At 37.6% G+C, this 23,239-nt stretch overlaps 1 protein-coding gene across 1 annotated transcript; it reads left to right on the forward strand.

Annotated features, from left to right (window-relative positions):
* The first annotated feature begins 41 nt into the window (after positions 1-41).
* Positions 42-22,871, forward strand: LOC146474173 (sperm-associated antigen 16 protein-like). Its single transcript, XM_085117448.1, has 20 exons — positions 42-121; positions 1,305-1,351; positions 2,246-2,276; positions 6,791-6,858; positions 7,550-7,585; positions 8,063-8,148; positions 8,796-8,864; positions 8,988-9,056; positions 9,214-9,321; positions 9,749-9,809; positions 10,740-10,796; positions 11,526-11,586; positions 15,535-15,632; positions 16,132-16,265; positions 16,808-16,885; positions 18,299-18,364; positions 18,990-19,175; positions 19,755-19,881; positions 21,019-21,084; positions 22,245-22,871. The coding sequence occupies exons 1-20, from the start codon at positions 88-90 to the stop codon at positions 22,545-22,547; spliced, it is 1,785 nt and encodes a 594-aa protein (XP_084973574.1). The 5' UTR covers positions 42-87; the 3' UTR covers positions 22,548-22,871.
* Positions 22,872-23,239: the final 368 nt, after the last annotated feature.

Consider the following 23,239-nt stretch of genomic DNA (forward strand, 5'->3'; position numbering starts at 1 on the left):
CATAACGTAATGATTTCGTAAAACCGCTGATCGTGTGACCCGTCAGCGAACTCGCCGTCGTCCGTAGCAACGTGCAAGAGAGAAAACATGGCGGACGAAGAGGGAGCTTACTTCTTAGAACGTATCCTTTTTGAATTTATAGAACTTAATACGGCTTTATTAGTCTTTTGTTCTCTCTGCTGACTACTATAGAAGAAGTTTGTAGAGCTGCCCGGGATATACCTTGATGTCATGCTTGTAAAGGAGGGTAACTAAAACTTGAAAATGGACAAGGTTTTATTTGATCCGGATCGCGGACGAGGTTTTGCAAGGAAGACTAGACAAACTGTCGGCGCTTACGTTACTCAGGGGTTCGCTATGTAGTGGTCTGGGATGTAACGCCGTGCTGCAGTTTCTGGAGTCAGAATCTTTGAGTAACGGCAAATTTACAGTGTAATCGCATCATTACTTGAACATAAGCTTACATAAAATGCACCCGCGGCACTGGCCTGGTTTAGATAAAAAGTTTGTTTTCAACCAGCAGAAAGGTTTGAAACATCTCGGTGCACTTCCAATGTTGCCATCAAATATACAGCTGTTTTGACAAAAGTTAATCCAGAAAATAGAGTAGAAGTGTGTGCGAATAAATACCCAATAAATTTCAGTAAGGGAAGTGCTCAAAACTACTATACTCGAACAGGACCCACCAAACCCCAAAATAGATGGTGACCTCTGCCTGCACCCCTTTCCCTCAACCTCAAAAGATGGTGTCTTTATTGCGCAGCCACCCCTCTATCCAGCAGTAAAAAAATGACAGCAAGATTCAAACCTCACTTTTCTTGTTTAATCTAGCAATGCTGACTCTTGCTACATGTAGCTGAATATTTTTGTGTCATCTCAAATTTTAAAGCCAATAAAAGTTTGTCGGTAATGTTCACGAGATAGGTGGTGTCTTTGATAACCCCCCCCCCCCCCTACCCCAGACAAGGTGGGTCCTCTTCGAACAAACTTGTTATGACCAGTTCCGTAAAAGCTCAGAATTCATACAGTGAAGACTTGAGATGGCGGGCAATGTGGATTCTGAGCTTTTACATTGAAATTTATTGGTTATTTCCCAGACTACCTTTCGGCATTGTCGCATATGCTAATTTATGCTTTTTTTCGACAGCCTTTGTCGAAACAGCTGTATTTCAGGATTATGTTTGCCAAAAACATTTAGCGTGTACTGGGATTTACATTTGTAGAGTTTTGTGGGAGACTTATAAGCTAGCGTAAATACTGTTAAGTTCTATTTATCTTTCGGTTCCTTAACACCCACTTAACAGAGGTGACAGTTCCTGAAGACAGCGATGATGAGTTTGCTTATGAAGAGGTCAGATAATTACTCTCTAAAAGTACATTAAACAAAAAGGTTTCGTTTTCGGGATCAAAAATTTATATTGAAATTCAAGCTTTCGATTCCGTCTCGGAATCTTTTGATACAAATGATTAATATGACAGGATAAGGAACAACTTTTTCTCTAACAAAAGTGCATTAGTTTATGAATGCTAAATTGACTTGAAATTTCCATCAAGATCAAAGTATGCAGCATACAGTAAACAGTGATCAGTTAAATTCCAAGAAGCTTTTGTTGTTACTTTATCATACATGTAGAAAATTGTACAGTTGTCTTTTACAACTTCCAGCCTTTTTGCAAATGATGTAAATATAAAGCTTTAACTTTGACCTTTACATATATTTTTATAATGACCCATTTGTTCATTCAAAACTAGCTGGCAAAATTGTCAAGTTTCTGGATTTTGGTTGCTTGTAAATGAGCAGCAACTTATGGCAGAAGTTGGCTTAAAAGGGGTTTGAATTTGAATGGTTGCATTTAAGAATTTTATCTTTCTCCTGATGCAAACATTAGGTATATGTCACCTGAAATGAGATACGACCCTCTTCTGTTAAGAAAACTGTTCAGAATTTGTTAACATTAGCTCTGTTTTTGTGTCAAACTCCAAGACTTATTTCGGTATAATACAGTAAACACCCGCATATAAGAACAAGTGGATTTAACGAACATCAGGTTCAGGAAGTTGGCCAATAAAGCACCATATACAGGGTTGGAAACTTAAATTTCTCAGCACTCGCCCTGTGGACGAGTGACATTCTGATTGTACTCAGTAAGCTGACCTGGTATTAGAACTTTATCAGCCTGAAACTTGAAATCATAGGTTCTTGTATCTGGGTATTTACTGTATTTTTCATCTCTAATACCTGTAGGTTCCTTTAGAGGACGAATACTCTGTTGCAGGTAACAAACTATCTTTTTTAATTTATTGTGATGCATAGTTATCAAGGGTCCAGGCAATTAAGGCACTGCTCCAAATTGTCTCTACTCTACATGCAGACTAGTGGTTGTGTTGATAAAATTAGCAGTACTACCCTTACGAAAATAGTGCCTATTTTATATCTATTTTATATGTATTTTTTAAGCTATTTTTTTCCTATTTTTTTTGTATTTTTTCTCTATTTTCAAGACTATTTTAAAGTTATTTTTTTACCTATTTTAAACCTATTATTTTGAAACAAAAAATAGTAAAAAAATAGACCAACCAGCAAGTCATAACTACCTAAAAGATAGCTTTAAAATAGTTATAAAATAGAGATAAATGTGTATGCAATTTGAAATATTGATTATAAAATAGGCTTAAAATAGACATAAAACAGGGATAAAATAGAGGAAAAAACTTTGAAAATAGGATTTAAATAGGTTTAAAATAGCCATAAAACAGGGATAAAATAGGAAAAAACTTGGAAAATAGGATTTAAATATGTTTAAAATAGACATAAAACAGGGATAAAATAGGAAAAAAACTTGAAAAATAGGATATAAATAGGTTTAAAATAGACATAAAACAGGGATAAAATACCAAAAAATAGGGCATAAATATCTTTAAAATAGGTTTAAAATAGGGCAATAAAATAGCTATAAAATAGGCTGAAAGTAGGTGACAGTTCAAACTGTATCTAAATCCTCAGCCTAGATTTTCAAAAGGAGGTGTGCTTTAGTTGTAGTATTGGTCAATATTACATATCATAAATTTAATGATCAATAAATTATAGTCTTCATCTACCTACATATGTATATCTGGATGGTTAATAACATGCATTGCACACTATATGAATTTGTCATTCAAACCGTATACCACAGCCAGCTTGAGCTACAAACGTTATGAGTAACAGCAGGACAATTTCACAATGAACTTCTCTGGAAAGAAACATTCAGAACATGGCTTTGTCTAGGATTGTGTTAAGGTTTAAGGGGAAGTGCTAAATAAGAAAGATGATTGGATTGATAAAAAAGATTGCACCTTTGCCATTTTCAACTGTGATATCAAGCAATGACCAATGCTGCATTAGGCAAGTTAAAAATATTTTATTTGGTAATTGTTCCTGAGTTGTAGCAGCATAACTCACGATTCATAACAAAATCGAATCAGTAATAATCATAGCTTGGTAACGTGCATTTGATCTCCAGTGAAATTATATTTTTTATTGTACTGACTGTCCAGAAAATCGACCCGCGGGACTTCTCTTAGCCAGTGGGATTCAAAGCTCTTGCATGAAATCAAGGCAATTGGTCAGCTGGTCCAAGATGGCAACTAAACCCAAATCACACAGCGTTCACATGTAGAAAGATTTAAAAGCGACATGAAAAGTATGCATTCTCCTAATGTCAAATGCAATAACAGATAAGAGTCTGGCAGCCATAAATGACTTAGCTCATTTTTATCAGGATTTTTTCTGACTTGACTCTGAAGCTGCAGTCTCGAGTAAATGGCCTTCACAATCTGTAGTAAAACAGAAAATTGTGCACTTTATGAGTCAGTTTGTCTTATTGATCTATGCTGTTAGTATGATTTTTGACACATATTGTAGTGAGCTTTTCCCCCGTAACAATGATAAGTAAATTAAAAATATGAGGGTATACAGAATTTAACTCATGGTGCTAAAAAAGTATAGTGTATTATTGAGCATGTAAAAAATAATACTTATACATGTACTCCATGAAGTTAATCATGCAACTTGAATCAAAATCAAGATTAGACGAACATTAGTCTTCAGCTTATACCAAGACATGATATTAATCTGGCTACAAAGTACTCCTTAAAAACGTTTGTGAAGGCTATAAATATTATGGAAAATCCAGTTCAGATTTGGCTTTGCAGTGTACGGAATGTCATAGAATCTAAAGCATGTGGCATGATCAGAGGTTGGAGGAATGTATAGTTTGTAATTGTAATGCGAATCTCAACTGTTATTGAAGTCAGTTATGGTTTATTCTTTTCAGTGGACCAGTATATTAAAAATAAATAAGGAATGTCTACCTCAACAATCTAGAATTTGGATCGAGCCATAAAATTTCAAGAAGCACATCTACTCATTCCAAGCAGACTATATTTATTTATAAAATCACACATTTTCATGCAGTTTCTCATCAAAATTATTAACTAAATCAAAGCATACCTCTTTCTTAAAGTAGTCATCCACATTATGCTGCTTGAAGACATCATTTTTAGCTTAACAGAAGTAAAAAAACAGGGGAAAGATGTCTGTAAACTTGAATCCCGCTTAAAATCTGAAATGAAACGGTTTTCCTGCGAGCCTGCAGTGGCATGGCTGCTGACCAAAATAGCTTTGTTCATGCCCAGTCTTCCCAGTCTGACTGAAATCCAAGATGGCTGCCATTGTTGCTGTGCAGTGACTCCACCGTTCTTTCGCCCGTTGTAAAAAGCTAGCTAGCATTGTACTTGAACGATTTACGATTCAAAACTTGCTGATCTTTTTGGCATTAAATGACCTAGAGATTAATTGAAGGTAATAGTGGTTTTCACAAATGCATTTCAGTGTCTTAATTAGTTGCCCATTTATGTATGCATGGTTCAGAAAACTTACAAGAAAGAAGCTGTGAATTATGAATTCCAGTGTATAGTGAAAGTTCTGCTTTGTGTGAGTACAAAACAGCTGCCTCAAAATTACATTTTTACATACATTGTAAGCCAAGCTTGAATTGCTGAATAAAATAGGGAAAAAATATGATAGGTTAACCATGCATAGGAAATAAAACAGTATTAAAATAGACTATTTTATACATATTTTGCAATGGAATAGAATCTACCTCCAAAAATAGGAATAAAATAGTATTTTAAATCTATTTTGCCATTTGTTCAAGGTTGTCATGGATAAAATAGGATTATAATAGCCTATTTTTTTCATATTTTCCAAAGGAACTGACCATAGTCAACCCTATGTGCAGAAAAATAGAAATAAAACAGTCTAATTTATTACTATTTTACTGAGCAACAGTGATGTTTCAAATTAAAATAGGATTAAAATAGCCTGTTGAACAAGCTATTTTTCAGCTTGTTATGAAAAAATAGAAATAAAATACACCACCTGGTTCAATCTTGCTTTAAAATAGGTTTAAAATAGAAGTAAAACTCAAATAAAATAGATGGTCTATTTTCGTTATCAGGTAAAATAAAAATAAAATATAATAAAGTGTGAATAAAATAGTATAAAAATAGGTGTGATAGGATTAAAATAGCCATAAAATAGAAATAAAATAGGACTGTTTTTGCAAGGGCTAGTTGTGTGGCAAAGAAGGGGTATAAAATGGTAAAATTCTAGACTCGCCGAGATCCTGAGACCCTCATTGAAAATCCGAGATCGAGACTTGGTAACTATTAATTTAAAAGATTGGAGCCCAAGATGCTGCAAATCAAAAATCCAAATGTAAGACAATGTGAAATAAGCCTTGTTCTAGTCTTTTTTAGGCATACAATGAAATGTGGCAATTTATGAGCAGAATTCATGAATTCAAGTCTACATGTTTCACAGCCTGCAGCCATACTTTTTCACTATAATTTATTCTTTTTTTCTTGTTGTTGTTTTATAACGGTTCATTCAGACTAAACAACTTGGCTTGCGAGACTGCGAGATTCAAATTTCAAAATACGAGATTCCGAGACCCACTTTATTTTTTTACGAGTTTGAGATTCCAAGACTCTTGTTTGAGACGTAAAGATTTCGAGACTCGTGGAAAATTTTCCAAGACCCATCATTTTTCAAGGACCATTCCATACATTCACCCCTCAAAGAAAGTGGGCATTTATGGCCTGGATCACTGAGCACAGAAGTGGAGTGTGAATTAGACAAGACAAACATTTTCTCCTTCACCAATTACGCACACACCTTTGGATTTGTTCCTTGTTTTCTTTTATCCTGGGCTGCAATTTTTATTTTACTTGAACACTGCAAGGGAATAGCCACTACGAATTATGTATATATCCTACCTATCCACTTCGTGCCATGTGGGACATAAGGCTTCAACACAACTCCGCCAATCGGCTTTGGCTCAAGGGGGTCATGCTTTGCGTACTTAAGCAAGGTACCACTTTGGCCCCAAGAGAAGATTGCCTTCGAGTGTTTTAGGTTTCTTAATCTGCTTTGTTTTAAGGGGGTGGGTGATTGGCCCACCTCCCAGCCCCCAACCTGGAGGACCAGGGGCTGTTCTTTGTCTGGGCTCTACCCCTCGACCAATCCGGCATGGTTAGACCTGCCAGGGACTAGAGTCCCAGCTGGCACAGCTCTTAGGGTCATTGAGACACCCAAGCCTCACCACCACGACAAGGTGACAGCCCAAGGTGAAGTTTACTATATATAACAGTGTATAATTGTTATCATAATTATGTGTACACTGTAGCAAACAGACTAAGTTCTAGTCTCAGACTGTTAATTAATTTTCTGTACATATCTGACTAGACGGAGATGAAGATCTGGACACGGCATTTGCCACTGTGCAGGAGAAAACCAATGATGCTTTGTTAGCAGTACGTATTTGTAAATCTAACTTTTTAAAGAATTAATTCAATACCTTAAAACCTGCCACACAATTTAATGATTCAGACATACCTGTATACAGTGTATGTATACAGTGGCATATTTTCTAGATATGAGGAAATTTTACTCAGTGAGAGGAAAAAACCAAGGGCAAGACATTTAGGAAGTCAGAAGTAAAGATCGTTAAAGTTAAAGTAGAAGAAGTAAGAAGTTAAAGTTAAAGTAGAAGTAAAGATCGTTAAGTTAAAGGCTGTCACTCAGACTGAAAAAAATACATCTATCATTCATTCACCAGGTTTAAAAAATAAATTACATTTCTTTTCAGTTTATATACATGTATATTGTGCTTCTTTTTATTTTATTATTATTATTTGAAACATAAGCAAGCGAAAATTGAAGTTAATCATTATTGATCATTATCATTATTATTATTATTATTATTATTTAATAAAGATCTTTATTAGCTGTACAGGACACAGAGATAATTTATTTATAGTAACCACAACTTACACTATATACGTTAAATTACAGTTCTTACTATGTTTACAATAAATGCTTACTCTACTTGCAGTACTAACAATTACACTACTTACAAAATTACTCACAGTATCTACACTACTTACAATACTTACAATAGCTGTATTACTTACAGCGCTGGCAATATTCTTTTTATCTTTGCAGTCAAAGGCTGACCCTGTGAAGCCATCAGTAACAACAGTAAGTGTATCCATATTTGGCAGTTCAGAAAATATCCATTCTTCCCCCAACCCATTACATGTACATGGAAGGAATTTTTTCTAATACCCCCTAATGTTCTCTGGAATTCCTGACCAGTGCTTTACCCTGATATATTTGTTTATTAAAATTTGTGGCCTTTGGGTGGCTCCCTGGAATTTCCAATCCCTTCTATGGGTGGGGGAGGGGGGCAGGGATTAGGATAACGTCAGGAACTATTAGGGCACACAATTTGCTTTTATAGTTTACTTTTTGAAATACAGTCCGACGTACATGTCAAAGGGTCTGAAACTGAGTGTGTGTATCAGTGTCAGGTCTTGGGAAGACTCCTCCGCCCCTCTATTTTCACTGATATGGCAACCTGTAATTTTGAGTTACATACATGTACCTTTTTGATCCACTCATTAGGACAACGTGTTCATGTACCTCACCTTTTACTTATTTTTTTCCCTCAACCAGAGACCCGAGATTGTGGAAGATTTTGTGAGAAATTTTCTTGTCAAAATGGGGATGATGCGGACACTGGATTGCTTTCAAACTGAGTGGTGAGTTTGCAATGTTTATGTTGTTGTTTTGTCTTGAACAATCAAAACAAATTGTTTAAACTGCAAGTTGTTAGGGCCACAAAAATATTCCACAAGCCGTGCAGACTTTAATGCAGTAATAGCTATTCGAGTTGATCTAAATTTATGGCAATTAATGTATGAGAATGCTTACAGAGCGACGCGCCGTACCGTGGCCACCCAACAAACTTTTTTTACAAGTTAGCCAATCAGGATGCGCAAATTTCATTACATTCACGCCTCCTTGAAAAGTCCAGCAGGCAATTAAATGATGCAACAACAAATTATTGAAAACATGTTGTTTTGTATTTTATGGGTAACTTGCAAAAAATAGTTTGTTGGGTGGCCATGGGTACAGTAAGGCGCGTTGCAATGTAAAAATACATGTATACCCACTACTGTAAGTTGTGTTTGTGGCTGTTTGTATGTTCCTTCAACAACTGGAAGATACATGTATACATGTAAATAATATGTTTTTGTTCCATAAGGAACTAATGTTTGATTACCCAATTTAGACACCCTTAAATCAATAAATGAGATACCATAAGATTGCAGCTATGTTATACACTCTGTCACTTAAAACAGAAATACAGTCTGGAATATTTTTTTAAATTATTTTTGCCTCCCAGGTATGAGCTGTTACAAAAAGGAATGCTTAATGAGGAGGATGTCCGAGTTGTCCCAGATATTTACATAAAGTAAGCTGTCAACTTTTTATGTAATTATATTTTGAGGTTTAATTTACATATTTTAATTTACTGTCGCATTTTACATAATTATGTAACCTTATTATAAAATTATTTTGTTTGTTACCTGGCTAGAAACCAGCAGTTAGATGATCTGGTTACTCAGCTGCAACAGGATGTGATGAAGTTCAAAGAGGCTGCGGAGTAAGTGAATTGCAGTGCACCGGTTGACCTTTTAATAGGCTACATATATGTACAATTGTAATTCTGACTGTATATATATAGTAAAGATAAGTGCTATTAAATCAACTTCGACCTAGTTAAATTAATTAATGATAATTTATTTTTACATCTTCCACAGAAAGGCAAAGCAAACTTTTGTCCGTTTGAAGAAGGAAAGAGATTTTCACCGCATGCACCACAAAAGAGTTGTCCAAGAAAAGAACCGACTTATTACTGACATAAAAAGGTAAATTCGCCCTTGCCAGTAATTAATTACAACAATCTACTAACATGTATCTCATTATTCTGTTAATAAATAAAATTATAGTTAATTTTATTACCTTGCACAGTACCATTCAAAAGTAAGTTGACAGTCTCGACTCGATCCGTGAAACTAGATTCTCACGTCTTGAATGTTGAGAGTTTCAAGTTTGGAGATGCGAGAAATGAGGATCAAGGATAAATGAGGATCGAGAATCAAGAAACAAGAAGTTCTCAAAAATTTTTATTTGTGCATAAAGTCAAAAAAGTAGTTTAATGATTGCGAAATGATTTGTTTTGCATTGAACCTTATCAGCTCTTAATGCATATGGCAAGCTTTTTTTGTTTTTTGTTTTTTAATAATTTAAGTGCTTGCATTTTAATTTTTAAATGGTATTTTCTTTGAATTCCAGACTGAAGAAGCACTATTCCTCTTATGAGCCTACTCTGCAGACCCTGAAACATAAGTATGAGGTAAATAAATGAGACTTTTCCTATTTTGATCACTGTCAAGGTATTACAGTGTGGCATGCCTTACCGTGGCCACACAACAAACTTTTTTTTACAAGTTAGCCAATCAGGATATCATCCTCCTTGTTCATAAAAATATACAAAATGACATGTTTTCAATAATTCGTTGTTGTGTCACTTGCCTGTTGGACTTTGCAAGGAGGCATGACCATTAATCAAATTCCCATATCCTGATTGGCTAACTTGTAAAAAAAGTTTGTTGGGTGGCCACAGTAAGGCGCGTCGCACTGTAACATTGATCCGGCTGAGCTGATTATAGATAAATTTTTCAAACTTACAGCCAAATTAAATCTGACTTCGAAAACATGTTTAACAATTGTATGACTCCCTGGTACCAACATCAGCACCATGCAGGCACAATTATCACATAAAAAGTATTCCTGATGGAAAAAAGCCTGTCATATAGTCTTAAACAGGGCTACACATTTAAGAGCACTTTTGACAGATAGACAGGATTAAGATTTACAGATCCAGCAACAACTCCCTTACCCTGAAGCTTCTGTCCAGTGCATCTCTTCCCCATCAAGTTTTGGCAAGGAGGGAAGAAGAAATTTAGAGACAGTCCAGTATGTCAATTCAAATAATAAAATGAAATGAGTGTGAAAAATCATCATCATTCATCGTCATCTTGATCATCATCATCATTATCATCATCATCATCATTCTTTTATGCACTTGTGTCACCTCAGGGCCCATGATCTGTTGGTGTACACTGCACAGCTGTACATGCTGATGAGATGAATCATGGCCTTAATCTTGACAGACTTACTACATGTAGTATAATTGTATTATTCAAAAGTTCTTTAAAAAATGTAAAATGGCCACAAATGTGTTTGGACTAAAATTTATGACATGGTACATTCTTTGCTGCAGGTGGCTATGAAAGAAAAAATGCTGACCAAACTGGAAAGAGACAGAGCTGTTGGGCAGGTGAACTTACCCCCCCCCCCCCCCCCATCCCCACATCTGCATCTTACTGGAGCAATTAAGGACAGTGCCTACTAATAAAGAAGTATTTTTGTGTGGTTTTATGACTATGCAGTGAAAGCAGATTAGCAAGGGCTATTGAAATCCAAAACAAAAATTCGAGATAACCACGCATTTTTAAGAGATAATTAAGCAACAATTATTCTAAAAAACAGTTATTATTATTATTAAAAATACCAAGTAATGTATGCCGTTGTTTCCAAATTGAAGCTTTATTATCTCTGAAAAATGCATGGTTACCCCAAATTTTCTTTTTGGATACCAAGAGCACTTGCTAAGTTCTGCTTTCTCTGCATAGTTTTAAACCGCGGAAAAATTTCCCTGTGTTAGATTATAGGCACCACCCACAGGAAACCCAAGTATCTTGAGATGCGCAGAACGTATGCACAGTAACAAAAGAAGGCACCGTCCTTAACTGATTTAATCTTTTCATTGTTTATTAATAATAATTTCATTGCTGTTTTTACTGAGTGATACCACTTACAGGGTGTTGCACTTTCAGAAATCATTCACAACAGTAACTATTTGCACCATACAGAAGCTTTGTAAACTCAGATTTTGTGGGTTTTTTGTTTTCAATAATTGGAGAAAAGTTCAACATGTTTGCATGGATGATACAATGTATGATTATAATTATTATAATTATTAACTTTTGCTGATATAATTTTCTAGATGACAGGACTTCAAACAACTCTTCATCAAGTTGGAGGGACTCAACCAGAGATTGTTCAAGGTTTGTGTATCAACAAACATAATTAGAACAAAAACTAGTCTTACTATTAATTTTAGTCACAAGACATTTTACCTTGTATTTTTTAAAGTTTGTCTAATTTGAGCTGTCATTTTGGATAAAACTCCGGTCCACTTTTTTAGGACTTAATAATCATCATGCATCAATAAATATAAAGAACTCTGGGCAGTGAAGTGATATGTGTTGTAAGGGGGGAGGGGGAGGGGAATACCAGCACTCCTCAGGGGAGTCCTCACCAAAATGATGTTCAGATACAAAATAATATCATGGTGCTTAATAACCTTTTAGTATAAATTTAAAGTTCTGGACATGTACAGTCATAACCAACCTATATACATGTAGTTCAAGTGCATTTTAGCTGTTTTGATTTTGTTGTTCACAGTTGTTGTTTTATCTCAAATTCACCAGATGTTTTGCAAGTAGCCTTCAATTCATTAAGGAAGCATTGCTTGGATGTTTATCCTCTAGTTTGCATTTTGATTTTTACAAATATAACTGTCCAAATTCCCGCGCGCTGATTGGCTCGTAGCTATTGTCTATAAGAGTACAGACAATAAAAATGACGTCAGATGTAACATGCGCGCTTTCTCAACGAAAAAAATAGCCAATTCCGCTCGTACTTTTTCCATGTTATTGTAAAAAACAAATCGACGGCAGTTTTCTATGGACTATACTGTTATAGACCATAAAATGATGCCATAAAATGCCCAAAACTTGGCAGTGAAACCACTCGCCTGTGGCTCGTGGTTCCACTTGAGTTTTGAACATTTTTGACGTCATTGGATGGTCTATAAGAGTATAGACCATAGAAAACTGCTGTCGATTTGTTAAAATAATAGTAAAAATAATTTTGTATCCTAATTGTGAGTTTTTACTCCAAACGAAGCAGAAAAAAAGGAAAAGATCTCAGAGCAATGTTTCCTAAATTCCAGAATTGAAGGTCATGCACATACAGTATTACATACATGTACCACTCAAAAGTAAGTTACCAGTCTCGTCTCGTTTCTCGGGAGACGAGTCACGTCTCTCAATTTGTGCGACACTCATCTCTTGATACAAGAATCTCATCTTGCAAGAATCACTGAAGCAGAAATTTTGGAACATTACTGAGTTTCTCACGAGAAGAAAAACAACCCATTTTCTCGCGCACTTGTCTTGTGATACGTTTATCTGTGCCAGTTTTAAAACGGCCCGTTCCAACAGTGGATGATTCCGTCTGGACATGTATGTTCGCATAATTTTGTAAGGGTTTAATTATGTGATTCGAAATAATGTTGTCTTCATTCAGTTCAAAGGTTTTGATTCGCGCACAAATGTAAGAGATGATTTATGTTACAAAAAGCGAGTCTTCAGTCACTTCAAAGGTTTCGTTTAGTGACGAGTTTGCAAAGCGATGCACTAAAAGATACGCGAACTTGTGTCTTCAGTCACTTCAAAGGTTTTGTTTAGCGACTAGTTTGCAATTAAAGCAATGCAGCTGTACATGTATAAAAAATCCAGCAAATCTGACCCAACACAACTAAAAAATGAGCAAATTAATGTACCATAGGTCGGTTATGCCGCAAGCCCTTCAACTGTAAGCCACTTGCAAAGTAAAATTATGAGAAAATCACCATAAGACAGTTAAACTCCAATCCCTTCAATGGATGATTTGCCAGTAATCAGAGACCTATGTTATGTGCAAAGGATTCTGGGATCGTCAGATGGCAAACATTGCAAGTCACTATAAAGAAACGTATGGCGTAAAGTACGTGTTTCTTTGTCAAAGGTGGTGATTTTCAACAAATAATAACACATTTTCGCCATGATTTTATGAAGCAGAGGTGTCAGTAATGTTGGTGCATTGAAATTGTAAAATTTTTGTGATTTACTCTTTCTTGAGTAAGGTTGATTGTGAAATCTACCAAATCTATGAAAGTCTAACAAATATAAAGCCTTTCCAGTTGTAATTTTGTGTGTCAAGATTGTTTGTTTTTTTTTTTAGTTGTGTGTGTTATAACATTTATCATGGCTGCTTGACTTTATTTTAATAATACCCCCACAATATGGTGAGAAATTGTTTTGCGAGGGAATGGATTCCCTCCACAGTGCAGTAGCTCGATAGAAGCAATTTCAAATTCCCTCTACAGAGTTATTGCGCTGTGGAAGAATGAAACCAACAATAGAGAACACTGGGAAATCCCCCCACGCCAGTCTCAGCAACGAGAATGCCAACACAGAGGAATTGCTGAATCATTCTATGGTGTAATCAAAACATAGGAGGAAAATACTTAGCTCCTGCAACACAAACCCACCATTTACAGAACGGAGCGAAGCAATAACAAAAACACAACCGTAACTAAAGCAGACTTAAACCCTCAATTTTACGCATTGCATAGCTTTTAAAGAAGCTACAATATGCTAAAGAAAGGATCAAAAGACAAATAGCCACGATGAGAAACACAACATCTTGCCACGTACAAAAGCAAATAGCCGGGCTCAGCAACACAAAAGCTGCAAGACAATGATAATTTATTACATGGTTCGTATCCTATCCTTTAATACAGAGATAAAAAGAGAGGCTATGCCGGACGCACTGAAATGAGCCATACCAAACCTGAAACAAATGCCACAAAGGGCATAAGAACGACAGTCGCTAAACAGAAACAACAAGACTGTCTAACCAAAATATTGGGCAATAAAATTACCCATTTTAGCTGTCTGATCATGCCTTGCATTTCGTTTTATGTTTTTTTATAGATGACATAAGTACTCATCAACACCCTGTTGTGATTGCTATTAAACAGAACGCATAACCCAGAAATGACCTTTGAGATCAACATACCAAACATGCGAAAGAGACTGGATCGCGCAAATCCTCCAAACCATAAAATAATGGGATTTAAATATAACAAGAAAATCCAGCACTAAGTGAAAATTTACAGGGGACACTGGCCACTCATTTTATAGAGAAGAGGCTGTTCTCAAAAAGGTATACCCATGAGGGAAAACTTTTATTTAGGCTAAGACAGTTACTCGTGAGAGTCGCGCAGTCCTGTCAACCCCATATATACAGTACCATACTGCACAATGATCATCACTGGGCATAGTTCCAATTGAAGGGCTGGGGGCATAACCGCCTTATGTCGAATGTTGGGCTTGCGCCAACGAAGCAACAACAATGAAAGTGCTTCAATTGTACCAACACATTATTGTATCGGCTCGAACAGCGAGCGGCTAATCCGACGCTTCGCTGACTTCATTGTTCAGCGAAACAAAAGGTTTCTATTGTTTCTCGTTCAACAAAAGATCTCCAAAAGATGCCACTAGGAAAACTGAGTTTTTTTGCATACGTTTTTTCTCGAAAACGAAGAGCAAACCAACGAAAAAAAATACAGGGCAATGTTTGTGTTTGTTGACTAAAACGAAGCCCACTTGCAAAAATTGAGACAAATCCGCAAAAAAAAAAAGCCCAACATTCGACATAAGGCGGTTATGCCCCCAGCCCTTCAATTGTACTCGTTGTAAATATCATCACACGTAATTACAACTGAAAAGGCTTCATTGTGTCAATCCCTCGAGAATTCATACCTAAGGTTGTACTATTTCAAGACAATTACTTGATGTAGATTCAGTTATACATTCACATTAGTCAACCTTATCCAAGAAAGAGAACTTATCGATAGATTTTATCGCATTAATCACACAAAATCTTATAATTTCCATGCACCAACATAAATTAGTCACCTCCACTTATCACAAAATCACAGCAAAAATGTGTTATTCTTTGTCCAAAATCACCGCTTTTGACAAAATAATATTATACAACTTTACGCCATACATTTCAGCGTACAATGTTTTCCCCTGGCTATCCCAGAGTCCTTTGTGCATGACGTTGGTATCTGATTACTGGCAGATCATTGTTTCATGTCTTATTTTGTTTCCTTGAAGGAGGCGAGTCCTTGAAAAAGGTGTCACAACATCGCCCTGCGGACACTCAGAAAAATATAGCTGGGCCTCAACCAACATCCCAGAGCAAACATCCTAAGGTTTGTATGATGTGCTATGCACAGAAAATATGTGATATGTTTAAAGGTAATGGCTTCATAACTAAGGCCCACTTCAGACGCCATACTTATCATGAGCTGAAAGTTCTTCCCCAAAGTGTCAATAGTCATACACACTTTAGGATTTCATTCATAGACTCAAGAGATAGAACCATCTTGTTCAGCATAATAAACAGCACCACAGGAAAGTACTGCTCAGTAGCTTCATTTGAATGGTCACACTTTAGGATTTCATCCACAGATTCAAGTTAGAATCACCTTCTTGTACAGCATAACAAGCAGCATCACTGGGAAGTACCAATGATACAGTTACATGTAGAAATAATCTCAAGGTTTTCCATTACATTATAATAAGACACAAAGTTTGAATGAATTTGGAATTGAGAAGTAAAAGGTGATTGCTGCATTTATATAATTATACAATTTACTCTAAGAAATACTTTGCTCTAGCATTTAATTATCTGACTTTGTGCAATCGCAGGACTCCGAGTTTCCTGTTGACAGTCGAGTAAATCCTCAACTTGCTCATCACCGAGGTCCATCAGCACACTTGACAAGATCAGGCGGATTCAGGCTGACACACACCATCAGTGCTCACGCTTTACCAGTTAGTGGGTAAGAGGAAATAAACGAGCAATTATATCCTTTCCACTAGCATTGCAGAGATCATGGGTTCAAATCCTGTTCAAGCCTGAATTTTTTTCAGGTTTTCTTTTCGCAATAGCTTAAGTTGCATAAGTAACTGTAGGTGAGAAATGAAAAGAGTAGCCAGGGATTCTTAGTGGGGTGGAACAGGAGGCTGGGTTGGGGAGGGAGGAGGGTGGGGAAGATGTGGACAAATCCCTTCCTCAGCCCTTACTGACAGCCCTGAATCTGATTAAATAAATTAGATCACTTTGAATTATTTTAATATTGTCTGATGAATGTAGTCAACATAAAAATGCAAATTTAAGATACATACATGTATTACTATAAATTTCCAAATGGTGGATTATAAATTTTGTCAGTTGGAGTTGAACTCAGGTCCTACTGTATTGTACAACCCCTGAGAGATGCACATGTGGGACCTCCAGATTTACAACACATAGATGGCACTTACTGCATTAATAATATTTTGTGTATTTTAATGTTCAGAACTTAAATTTCTCTACCAACAGACTGGCCCTACATCCAAGAAAACAAGTGTTGGCCACAGTCAGTGATGACTGGAGCTGGAAGATGTGGGCGGTGCCCAGGTAAGGGAACAGTAGTCATCAATAATATTATTATAAAGGGGGCCTGAAATAGGGTTTTATAATCCATCTTCTCCAAATTAAAGTTTGGCTAATCCTACACACATGCTGGTAGGTTTGGTATTAATCATTATAATATTATTGTTAAGTCTGTTGAGCTTTTCTATTGTTTGTTGTGTTGTTCTATTTTCAAGTGTATTCTGTTCTTGACTATGCTGTATCACTAAGTCAGTTGTGTTGTCCTGGCCATGGGGTTACAAGTTCTATTTTCAAGTTTACCCTGGTCTATCATCAAGTCTGTTCTGCCATTCTGTCAGGGGCACCGAACGACAATTTTCTCTCAGATCCTTTGAAACGTTATTTAAGGCGATCTGGAGTGGCTTTAAAGCTCTTTAGGTTCATTTTAGGCAGCGCTATAATATTTTTATCTGTTCGGTCATTCTAGGGGAACTTGAATCTTTTCGAAATTAGTAGGGCATTTTTGTCCATTTTCCGAAAACCTTAGGTCTTATTTCCTTTCCAAAAATCTTAGCCGACCTTTTTTCCGAAACAACCTTTTTATCAATCCGAAAACACTAGACCGTAAAATTTCCCATATCACAAAAGTTCGTGGTGAAAATTCCCTTTAGAAAATTGTAGGGGATTAAGGGCCTTCCGAACAGATAATTTACCGAAACGATCCGTTGGGTGCCCCTGATTCTGTTGTCAGTTCTACATGTATTCTGTTGTTTTGATGCACCACTGCACCTCATAGTGAAAAATAATTGGGATTGTGAAATCTTGCTTCCTGAGATGGAATTCAATACTTTTTCCCATATAACTTTTCTTGTCATAGAATCTTACCCTTCACTTAAGGTATCCCACACCTCAATCCCACCTTGGCCATTCCAGCAAGTCAGCTGTGTTCAAGAATCTGTTGGACCTTCTGTGTGTGCCAGTGGAAAGATGGGCTTATCCAAAACATTTCAGAAACAACACATTATTTTGGGCAACATCCTTACAGTGCGACGTGCCTTACCGTGGCCACCCAACGAACTTTTTTTTACAAGTTGACCAAAATACAATAAGACATCTTTTTAATAATTCGTTGTTGCATCACTTGCCTGTTGGACTTTGCAAGGAGGCATGACCGTTAATCAAATTTGATGATCCTGATTGGCTAACTTGTAAAACAAGTTTGTTGGGTGGCCACGGTAAGGCGCGTCGCACTGTAAGTAAAGCACTGCTCAAAAGCTTCCAAGTTTCAGTAATTATTATTAGAATGAAAGTTAAATCTAAAACAGTTCGAATAAGGTTTCAATGTTAAGTCTGCAAAGTCTGTATGATATAGTTTGTAAGTAAAGTTTTAAACAAAAAAAAGTAGGCCACTTCATTACAAAAAGTGGACATGTTTTCATTGGACATTTTGTTTTGCAGTGGTGATGTGATCATGACCGGTGAAGGCCATAAGGACTGGCTATCAGACTGTGACTTCCACCCCGGGTACAGTGCAGATTGTTATTAACTTTTTTATTGTTCTCAGTAGTTGTTTCTATTTTTTGTTTTTTAGGAAAACTGGAAAAAATAATGATTACCTTTACTCAGTGCTGAGTGACGGCTTAAGGACGGTGCCTACTAATACCGAAGTTTTTTTGCGCGCGAGGGCTATCAGAATCCAAAAGGAAAATTGGGGTTAACCACGCATTTGTCAGAGATAATTAAGCAACAATAATTCAAGTAGTATCTCAAGATGTGCAGTAACAAATTAAAGTAGGCACTGTCCTTAACTGATTTAATATTTCCATTGCTTATTAAAAATAAGTTAATTGCTATTTTTAGTGAATCACCCCTTTCAAGGCATAGTTTTGAACCGCGCAAAAATATCCCTGTGTCAAATGCAGGTGAAATTTCCGCGAGATAGAAAATGTGGTCGTCGTGTGTTTACGTCCTCCATAATACCTCCCATCAGGAAATTTCACGTCCTAGCAGTGCAGTGACGGCAGAGATGCACCAAAACGTGTAATGCACGTGCAGAGTTGTTGCTTTGGTTATTAAGTCTATTGCTTTGTTCATGTTCTCGTTGCCATCGCCGTCGTCGTTGCTAAAGCTCCCTGTTGTTTGTTTACAGTGGTGCTCGTCTAGCCACATCATCTGGAGATGGGACGGTAAAGATCTGGGATTTTTCCAAAGCAGAATGTGTGCTGACCTTTACGGACCACACCCATGCTGTGTGGGGGTGCTCATGGCACTCGTGTGGTGATTTCCTGGCCTCCTGCTCCATGGACAACACTTGTAAGGTCTGGGACATCAACAGGTAAGCTTGATGCATTTGGCTAAATGTCGTTCATGCAATGAAACAGAGTAAACCAGGCAATAGTATTGCTTGTCAGCTTTTATTTGAATGGTCACACTTTAGGATTTTATCCACAGAATAAAAAGTTAGAACCACCTTTTACAGCATAATAAATAGCACCACTGGAAAGTACTGCTCAGTAGATTTCATTTGAATGGTCACACTTTAGGATTTCATCCACAGACTCAAGAGTTAGAACCACCTTGCACAGCATAATAAACAGCACCACAGGAATGTACTGCTCAGTAGCTTTCATTTGAATGATCACACTTTAGGATTTTATCCACAGAATAAAAAGTTAGAACCACCTTGTACAGTATAATGAACTGCACCACAGAAAAGTACTGCTAAGAAGCTTTCGTTTCTGCACAGACTCAAACGTTAGGACCGCCTTTTACAGCGTAATAAACACCACTCGAAGAGGGTACCTGTCGGGCGCTCCGAGCTCAAAGCACTTCCCTTTTTTGCGAGAGAAAGAGCTAAACACACGAAAAAGACAATCGACTGCGGGTTGTAATTTATCTTTCGTTTGGCTTCCAGTGAGCGCTGCCGACACACGTTAAGAGGCCATGCAGACTCTGTGAACAGCATAGTATTCTTGCCTTACTCAAATACGTTGTTAACCTGCTCGGCGGACAAGACGCTTTCCCTGTGGGACGCAAGAACGGTAAGAAGGGTCTATTTCTGTGTGAGGAAAAAACGAGGAACTTAAGGGGGAGTTACACCTGAACGCCATTTTTCCGCCACTTGACATGGCTTTAATGGAAATATCTCGTTCGCGTTTTAAGCAATCCAAAAACCCTATCATCATATCGTGAATCTGTGTTGTGGGGTATTTTTTGAATTTTTGGGTGATTTTTGGGCATATTTGGGAGGAGTAGTTTTTCTGGAAAGATTGGTAAAATTGAGAGAAATAAGAAATATTGAAGATTTAGTGAAGTTTTAAAATTGGAATTTGTAGTTAATAATTAATAGACGGACACCAAGTTAGTCCACTAGCAATCTGGGATGCTCTTGCGTTGGTATCAACTGTCTGTTAGTGTTCCAAAAATCATTTTCTTTCCTCTATCCCTTCTAAAAACCTCTTCAAATTTCATTCAAATTTACATGTAGGTGTATTGCCCCCTGACAAAAAGCAAGGCCTGGGCACAGGGTGTAACGCTGCCAACAGCAAGTGCAGCCTCTAGTTGAGCGTGTGATCCCGCGAGCGAGTGCTAAAATCGTTCCCCGGGAGGAAACGGGACGCGCGAGTGCAGTCTCCTGGCGGGAAACATTTTTCGCGTTCGTTATCGTGATCACATGCGCGGCTAACCCTGAGAGAAATGAGGAACAAGTGTTATTGAAATTCAAAACGAAAATTAGGGGTAACTACGCACTTTTCAGAGATGATTAAGTTTCCAGTTGGAAATAATTCCATACATTGTTACATGTATGTACTTGAAAGCTTTTTTTTTATTATTTTTAGAAATATTGAGTGTCGAAAGTAATTTCGTATTTGCTTGGTTTTACTTTACTACACTTTGTGAGCGGTTAGCAAAATTCGCGCCATTTTCTCAACCAATGAGAAGCCAAACCAAAACTTATCGTGACTTGCTCGCACGCGTTTTCCCGCGCTTGGCGCCGGTTACACGTCTATGCATCGAATTCTGATTGGCTCATTGCGCTTTTTACGTCTGCTGTGATTGGCCAGAGCAATTTTAAATCACTATGATTTTTGTTTTACGTTACTGAATTGAAAAGCGCTTTGGTGTAATAGTAATATCGTCGCAGTTGTTTTAATACAGTGTTATTTGCTTGCTTTCAGGGTTTGTGTGCTCAAACGTTCTATGGACACATGCATTCCTGTAATCATGTGGTGTTCAACCTGAAGGTAGGTTGATCACACCTGCAGTCCTTCCGTCATACTTGCTAGATTTCTGATAATAGATTTAATGTGTAGGAATAGTAATAAACTCTAAAGCTTAAGCCGCCGTTACACGTTGAAACTTTTAGCTGAAACTTGTGTGCAACGGTGCTGCGGGACAAGTTTCAGCAGGCGTTGCACCGTGTAACGTGGTCGGTTTCGTGAAACATTTTCGAACTTCCGTTGCGAGACAAGTTTCACGAAAAGTAGAACCGCTTTCTACTTCAGCAACGGCTCGCAACGTTCGCAGTGGTGAAAAAAACTAGAGTTTCAACGTTTAACGGCGGCTTTAGGCTTTATGAGCATTGTTTTGCTTCCTCGGTCGACGAGTTTTTTTTTTTTTTTTTTTTTCGAACCTGTTCCGTCGCCAACTCGCTGTTAAATGCACAGGCGATGCAACAATCCTGCGCTTTGTCGCGGAAAGTTCAGCTCTGTCGACTTTCGGCTTCTGCGCGTCACCTGGGCGCGGGTCACTACATGTGAAATTTTCGCCGCGAGAAAGACTCGCGTCACTTTGCTAATAAAACATCTCCCGTGTAGGCGCTGCTCGAAAATCAGTCCACAGGTTTTGGTGACGAGTGAAATTAGGAAATAATTTCACTTGCGTTTTGTCAAAATTCTAATAATTTCTCGAGCCTTTAGGCGAAAGTATTAGAATGAAAAAACGCAAGTGAAATTATTTCCTAATTTCACGAGTATACCATTTGATTACCTTTTAATATCATGGGCGACAAATTACGCTCACAATCGTGGTCGGTTCCGTCTTGTTTACGCACGCAGGCTCGAGTGCTGCTCGAGTACTTTATCCAACTGCTCAGGACGAACCGTCTCAGGGTTTTTTTCAAGGCCATTTTCGTCACACTAGTTCTCAAAAACCCTCACTCAGTTAATTGTGCTCTTTCGCGTATTAAGGTTTTCTGTAGCGTCCTTTGATGCCGTAACTTCTTTCATCCGTAACATCTTTAAACCTTGACGCCATCTTTTCACTGAGATATAGGAAACGTTGCCATTGCAGTTTGTAATTTCACATGTGAAATTATAAATTTACGCTGAAATTTCGCGCCAAAATTAAGGAGAAATTTGTCACCCATGATATTATAACAGTACTTTTCTGTTTGTTTACGCAGGGTGATACTGTAGCCTCCTGCGATGCCTACGGAGTGGTGAAAATGTGGGACGTGCGCACAGTAGCCTGCATGACTACCCTAGACCTTGGACCTCACCCCGCCAACCGTCTGGACTTTGACCCCAGCGGAACTGTCCTAGGGGTCGCAAGCAATGACGGGACAGTGAAGATGATCGAGGTAGCAACAGGCCAGGCCACTGAGCTGACTGCGCACGAGGATGCAGTGCAAAGCGTGCTGTTTGACAGGCTCGGCGAGTTTCTGGTCAGCGGTGGATCGGACGGAACTGTTCGAATTTGGTCGTAGTGAATAAAACACGCAGATAATTGATAATCATTGTTATCTTAAGCGTCCAGTATAGTGGTTAGCTTTGAGTTGGATGTACACAAGTTAGTCACAGGTATTTGATAAGCATTCTTTGAGGAAGTTGTCTTACTTGTTAATATACCTCACTGTTTGTAAATAGCTCTATTGTACTAAAGACTGTTCGCGTACCTTCTACGCTCAACGGTGTTTTTTTTTTTTTTTTTTAATTTTTTTTTAGTAAAGGTGGTTGTTATTAGGTTAGTGACATTTATTTTGCCTGTTATGTATCCATCAGTTTGGAAATAAACGTATTTCTCAACCGGCTATGTGCAATCGTCATCAAGATTAATGCTTTAGTGAAGAGGCTATTTCAGGGAGCTTTTCTCGTTTTTAGGTAAAAAAAAAGGTGCTAAATCAACTTGCCCATACATGAATAGACGTTCCCCCGAGGAAGTCGATATTTTTGCGCGATTATAAAACAGTGATCCTAGTGGGGCATCAACCTAGTTCCCAGGTTCTCTCCTGGAACGAGGTTGGCGAGGCATACCACAAACCCTCGCAGCCGTTCTGTGTCTCGTCACGCAACGGTCCTGCGTGACGAGACAGAACAGTTGCGAGGGAGACTAACCACAAGTAGAACCTTAAATGATGCTCACAGAAGAGACTCAAAGCATGAAGGAAATTTCGCAGCA

Source organism: Pavona decussata, unplaced genomic scaffold (assembly GCF_977016875.1).
Source record: "Pavona decussata unplaced genomic scaffold, jaPavDecu1.1 SCAFFOLD_91, whole genome shotgun sequence".
NCBI classification, from domain to species: domain Eukaryota; kingdom Metazoa; phylum Cnidaria; class Anthozoa; order Scleractinia; family Agariciidae; genus Pavona; species Pavona decussata.

Bases quoted from the DNA above. Each gene is read 5' to 3' on its own strand.
- LOC146474173 (XM_085117448.1), top strand. From the start codon at position 88: ATGGCGGACGAAGAGGGAGCTTACTTCTTAGAAC. The intron at 6,859-7,549 runs GTACGTATTTGT...TTATCTTTGCAG, and splicing joins CCAATGATGCTTTGTTAGCA to TCAAAGGCTGACCCTGTGAA. The intron at 15,633-16,131 runs GTTTGTATGATG...GTGCAATCGCAG, and splicing joins CCCAGAGCAAACATCCTAAG to GACTCCGAGTTTCCTGTTGA.